Genomic DNA, 6,000 nt, shown 5'->3' with positions numbered 1-6,000 from the left:
GTTTACCTTCCAGTCCAGCGCTGCTGTACTGTGGCCAGCTGGACACAAACCACCATCCGCTGCCTCAACTCGCCTGGAAAAATACTAATGTAAGCCCCCTCGTCTTCAATCCTTCGCGGATTTCCTGCAGCAGCTGTGTGTCGGTGGCATTGTAGCAGAGGTGAGTTTGGGTTTTATTCTCATGAAAATGGCACGCGATCAGTGACAACGTTGCGGCTAGCTAGCCAGCGGCTAGCGCCGTTAGCTTAGCAGTAGCTGCCTTTCCCATCCCGTGATGGAGGATTGTGAACATGGCGCCCTCCAAAACAAACGAGTCGGTAGCTAGTTAGCCGACTGTGGTTCGCTGTTTTCTGACGGCAGACGGGGCTTCGTGTGTTCCCGAAATACGACTAACTTGTGTCTCTTCGGTTGTAAATCTTGTCTAGGTTCGCTGACAAGTTGGCTATCTTAGGTTTACAACCAGCTACGGTAAGCTCCGTAACAGTTTACGAGCATCGCTTACAAACATCGACTCGCCACGACAGCCTGTCGGCCAGACAACCATTCATTTTACGTGCTTGTTGTGGTTTTATGTTTCCATTTAATATAACGGCAATATACACTGGCTGGTTTAAGTTATGCAGTGCAAGTCAAATCGGTCGTTTTGTCTTGACATGCTTTGGTTTTGTCATTAGCTAGCATGCTAGCAGCTAACTCAAGCTTCTTGAGTTGCAATGCCCGTGGCCTTCCACGGCTAACCTCTTTGTTGGTAAATCTACGTGCGTTATTAACCGTGTCAATCAATTACGACATTTGTTGTCGGGTTTTGAACTACATGTGGATAATCCAGATGATCGTTCACAGAACGGCCTATTTGGACGCCTCATATCGGCGTCAATGTGGTTACTATTAGCTGGCTAACGCTCAATGGCAGAGAGTCGTACTAAAGAAAATGTGGACAGCATCCTTGAACTGTGTGACTGTCATGGTTGATTTAATACATGTCATAGGTCACTGGGCTGGTTGTTGATGTGGAGCCACGTTTGGAGGAGCTGTTAGGTTGTCTTGAGGAAACAGCAGCCCAGTGTAGTCTCATTGTTTACCCTGGGTGACATAAAATCCTCTCAACCCGTGTTGGCTGTCTTCTAATTGGCCCCCAGTGTCACACACCTTGCCTTAATTGATTACGGGGAGCATCTTATAATGTGAGCCCTCTGGAGAGGGGAGGTGCAGGCTGGCAGCAGCGTGCCAGGCAGAGGTGGCTGTGTTGCTTTTATGCTTCACACACCCTTCACGCCCACTGCTCTCCACACAGAAGAGCGGAGCTCGCATCACTCACTGTCACCCTACTGCTCTCACCCACTCTTTCTCCTTCAACTCTGTCGATGCGCTGAAGTCGGTGACACTATACCCTGTGTGAATGCACAGGGTTATTTCTCTTTTACCTGGGCTTGCTTGACCAAGAGAACTGTGATGCTTTAAACCAAATTGGGTGAAAATGGTTGTTGCACCTCACCATGTAGTTCTGCGTTGCATTATGTGTCCTCAATATCTGCACACTGTTGCCTTTAGGGATGGGCCGTTGTAGGATTTTATTTTATAGAGACAAAAAACCCTCACAATAAGTTCAATGTGGGATAATCGTAAATATCGCCATGAGTGACTTGGAAAAGCTGCCTCGCTCAATATCACGGTAGAGAAGTGGAAAACTAGAGCCTGATTTAAAAAGGTAATGTCCGTGATGCAGTACAAATATTAATTTCCAAACAAAATGTAAAATGATACCAGTATATTTAAGTACGAGTGTTAAGCATATTTTCATCATTATTGGGATAATATCATACATCGCAATCATTTTGGCCAGAATAACCGTGTCATGAAGTTTTCAAAGCGTCCGTCCCATACCTCGTTCATCCGTAACACCATTTCAGCTTTTTGGAAACACAAATCCCTTTCATTTAGAAATTTACACACACATGTCAATGTCCTGTTTTACCTCCTATTCATAATGTCAACTATGGAGTCAATATTTTCCTATTTATTATTATTATTGCACTATTATTATTGTACAATTTTCTCTTGATTTTCCAGCACTTAAATTTGTAATTTGGGAAATTATGGAAGAACCAAATAGATTTTGAATTTTTAAAAAGATAATCTAGTAGAGATACAGTCAAGGCCTGAAGGAATCCAGATGGTGACAATGAGTGCATCAGGTGAGCCTCACATGCAAAGTTAGATCAGATGAATCAGGCTGACATTCGTGTACTTAAACCCAGGCTCAGATCTAGTCCGTACTTGTCTGCCACAGTGGGACAATAAATTATCATGCTTAAAGAGATGCTAATCCCACACCATCTTAACTGAGGGAAGGCTAACTCTGACCCTGAACAAAATATGAACCGTAAATCTACATTTCTAGATGACACATTTTGCTTGGTTGCTGCAACTGACCACATGCTTTGTGTTGATTTTTTTTGGCTTTGTTGCTTCGTTTGGATTTGTTTTCACACAATGTGCTTATTTGCTCTCAACTGTTTTTTCCTTCCCCCAAAACCAGTCGGTACTCTCATGAGAAAAGTGTGGAAATGAACATCCTCTATTGACATTTGTCACAGCCTCTTCCACAAGTGCACTAAAGCTGAGCCTCCATGGTATAAAAATTCTCAAAGCATTGTTATGGTTAGCTTTTGGCTGCGATTTATGAAAGTGACATCTTAAGTTTCACGGATGGTTAAAAGGAGTACTGCATGAAACAGGATTTGAAGATATTCAGGGAAGGCCGGGCCTGGCAGCCAGTATTACTCGGAACCCTTTGAAGAGCTCTAAGAGTTTCCTTGTCATATTTCCAAATTTTTTGAGCATCCGTCAGCACCAGTATCATATTTGTTTTGATGTCAACATGTCACTGAGGGAAAGGACCATTCAAGGATGTCAGCTGAATGACAACAACACATGATATAATTCTGCCTGCTATGTAATCGATGCTTCAGGAGAAATATTACTTTTTTTGTTTTGCATTTTTAATTAAATAACGCTTGGCTGGGACAATTCAGCATGATTCCTAATTTCTGTCTGCAGTATGTAGCTGGCTAACCTCAAACACCTAGCGTGTGATGTGTGATCTCGTCAACGGTCACAGCAAATATAACAGCTGTTACATCAAAGCTACCACATGTGCCATTTCCCAAGAGCTTTTATTCCAAACACGATTGTGATTGCATGTAAAGCGAGGCATGGACATCTCAAACAGATGTTTTGTTTGCTCCAATACTGTAAAACAAGATTATGTTGTTGTTCAGTTCAACAATTATAAACACAAAGGATGTGTCACGTAAGTATCCACTTGACATGAACTCAACATCGGAACAGTGATAACTTCATTAACTCAGACGGGGAAAAAGGGGGAACTGGCAATAAAAGTCTTGGTTACCCACCATGTCACCCAAACCCACCCACATTCCCTCCATCTCTATCTCAGTTCAAGCAGTAGGCTTGAGAGAATGCAAAGTTTTAAAGCTTTACAAGAAGGATTGTACCGGTACGCAAAGTTCATGGTTCGGCACATACCTCGGTGTTTGTTCTTAGGTAAATGCACTCAAATATTGGTATATTGTCTCTAAAAAAATTAAGAAATAAATCTCAGATCAATGTACTCCCAATCCCCCCTTTAATTCGTCACTTAGACATACAAATATGCGGGTTCATTTAGCGACTCAAGCAGTTTGAACATATGCTTTGATTAAATTGTCTACGATGGCGTGGGATCACATACACACATCCATAAACACACATTAGTTACTTTGGCTCGGTGTGAATCTGCAGTGGGAGGAGCCTGAACTCTGAGGAGAAAGACTCTGCATCCTGTATGTTTATGTTTTGTTTCAATAATCGACATATTCCGGTGACGCTGTCCAAAATGAAACGTCTGAAGTGTGTCCACAGATGTACCCGACTTCGCTTTAATTATGGCAGCACACAGTTGGACACAAACCCTGGTCTATTGAGCTTGACTAACCCAGCTCACCGGGCTAAACCAGTTAGCATGCTACGGCTGACAACAACTGGACAACAAAAAAACAATAGAGTAACAATACCAACCTATCCACATAATGCAGCAATGCTTTTAAATTGTATGAGGTAATTCTACACTGGTTCCTAATACAGCAACTATAAAAGTAAGATCAATTTAGTAGAACAATTAATAGACATACAATATTGGCCATGATATGCAGTATGAAATGACTGCTCATGAAGTACGAATTGTCTAAGTCATCGATCTGATCATCCATGATGGTCAGTGATGTCTTTAAAGGCCATCACATGTGATTCTCATGGTTCTCCAGTCTTTGTTGTCATCCGTCCTGCTGACCACCGTGTGCTCTTGTCCTGTGAAACTCACTTGGAAGTAAAACAGCGGCTCTTTGTCCGTCAGCCTCCCGTTAAGCTTCTCTGCACACCCTGAGCTTGTTGATTTGTAATGTCAGCTGAGAGTAAACAAAGACTCGCTGGTAAAAACAATTTTTGACAACAAACGGTAAACTTTAATTCATGGTTTGTTCTAAAAGTGACAACACCTGCCTGTATAATCATTTTAGCCCGCACATTTTTGTTCTGTTGATTATATCTTGGCTGTTAAATTCAGATCCTAAGTGCCGCCTTATGTCCACATTAAAGAATAGTGACTCGTTACAAACTTCTTTTGTGAGAGTATTTTGTATGAATATTGAGTTTTGGAGCTTTCTAAATTCATAAAAAGCTGATTTGGCATTTTGACAATAAAAAAATGAAAATAAATCACAGAATGTCTGTCATGTAAATTTAACCCAATTTTTCCCCGACGATCAATACATTTTTTCTGATTCTTTAATGCTCCATCATAAAACTCTGGACATTTATAATTCCTGAACAGGGTTTTAGCTTGTCTACTTTACAGAGGACTGGATGCACGACTGACTAAAGTGCTCATGTGAAGACACGTTGGCCATATGCTTTAATTCTGTATTGTCTACCATCCAGTGTGGTCGCATATACGCATCGATAAACACTGTGGCTTTAGTTAATCCTCTGCGTGGTGTGAATCTGCAGTGGGAGGCTGCCTGAGCGCTGTGGGCAGAAGGACTCCGGTCGGTTTTTGTTTCGTCTGCTAGTGGACGCACGCGGGTGATGCCATTGTAAATGAAATGTTGTCTGGTACATTTGTGGATACACTTCTGTGTCGGCATACAGTTTGACCCAACTGGTGATCCGTTGGGCTCGTTTAACCGGGCTTAAACAACCAGCATGCTACAGCTGACAACAACATGTGGGCTGCCAGAATTTCCAGGACAAAATTTGTGCTTCAGGATTTCTGATCCGGGTGTGCTAATAGGAGACACAAACAGTTGACGATTCAAGTACTAAAAACTACCTTTAATTCACGATGAAGGACACGAAAAATACATCTGCCGATTTTATTTATGATTTTTTTGTTTCCCCACAGTTGAGATGAATAAGGAAATCATGTCACGTGTGGTGAAGAAGAGGCAGGCGGACCCCAAGGTGGTCCAGTATGTGTGGGCGGCCATCGAGGTCGTCCGCAACCAGAAACAAATTGCAAACATGGACAGGATCTCCAAGTAAGTTAACCGGGGACAAGACGCATATGATGATGTGTATCTGACATGGCATGTGTGTGTGTTCTTTGACTCAGGTCGGATTAGTTCAACTAAATGACACAAGTATTTTTCAAGTTCAACCAAGTTAAATATTTAGGGTTTACATCATGAAACCGTGGCGGTGTAACCAGACTGCAGGTCATTATTAGTCGAGGAAAACGAGAACCGTGTGAGTTTTCCTTTTGCATCAAGCAGCCAAAAAAGTTGTAGCCTCAATTTGCCGACATGGTACGTCCCGCGATGCGACTGTTTCATGCACACATTGCAATGGTGATGCTGAAATTATATATCGTGCCACCCCCTTTTTTCCTCTGCTGTAACCGTGCAGGTTGCTCTGATTTAATGTGCCCTGATTTTTAGTTTT

General features: G+C 42.2%; 1 protein-coding gene across 12 annotated transcripts in view; it reads left to right on the top strand.

Moving 5' to 3' along the window:
* zmynd11 (zinc finger, MYND-type containing 11) overlaps window positions 1-6,000 on the top strand; it is a 28,653-nt gene continuing 22,653 nt past the window's right edge. For 7 of the 12 annotated variants that reach the window (XM_084008909.1, XM_084008914.1, XM_084008911.1 and 4 more), the window contains exons 1-2: window positions 1-160; window positions 5,462-5,597. In XM_084008909.1, coding sequence (XP_083865035.1) covers window positions 5,467-5,597 — 131 coding nt within the window. In that variant the 5' untranslated portion in view covers window positions 1-160; window positions 5,462-5,466. The remainder of the gene's footprint in view (window positions 161-5,461; window positions 5,598-6,000) is intronic. The other 5 variants (XM_084008907.1, XM_084008906.1, XM_084008905.1 and 2 more) reach the window with 1 other exon arrangement.

Source organism: Eutrigla gurnardus (assembly GCF_963514095.1).
Source record: "Eutrigla gurnardus genome assembly, chromosome: 4".
In the NCBI taxonomy this organism is placed as follows: domain Eukaryota; kingdom Metazoa; phylum Chordata; class Actinopteri; order Perciformes; family Triglidae; genus Eutrigla; species Eutrigla gurnardus.
The sequence above is the reverse complement of the archived record's forward strand: the minus strand, read 5'-3'. Positions and strand labels throughout refer to the sequence as shown.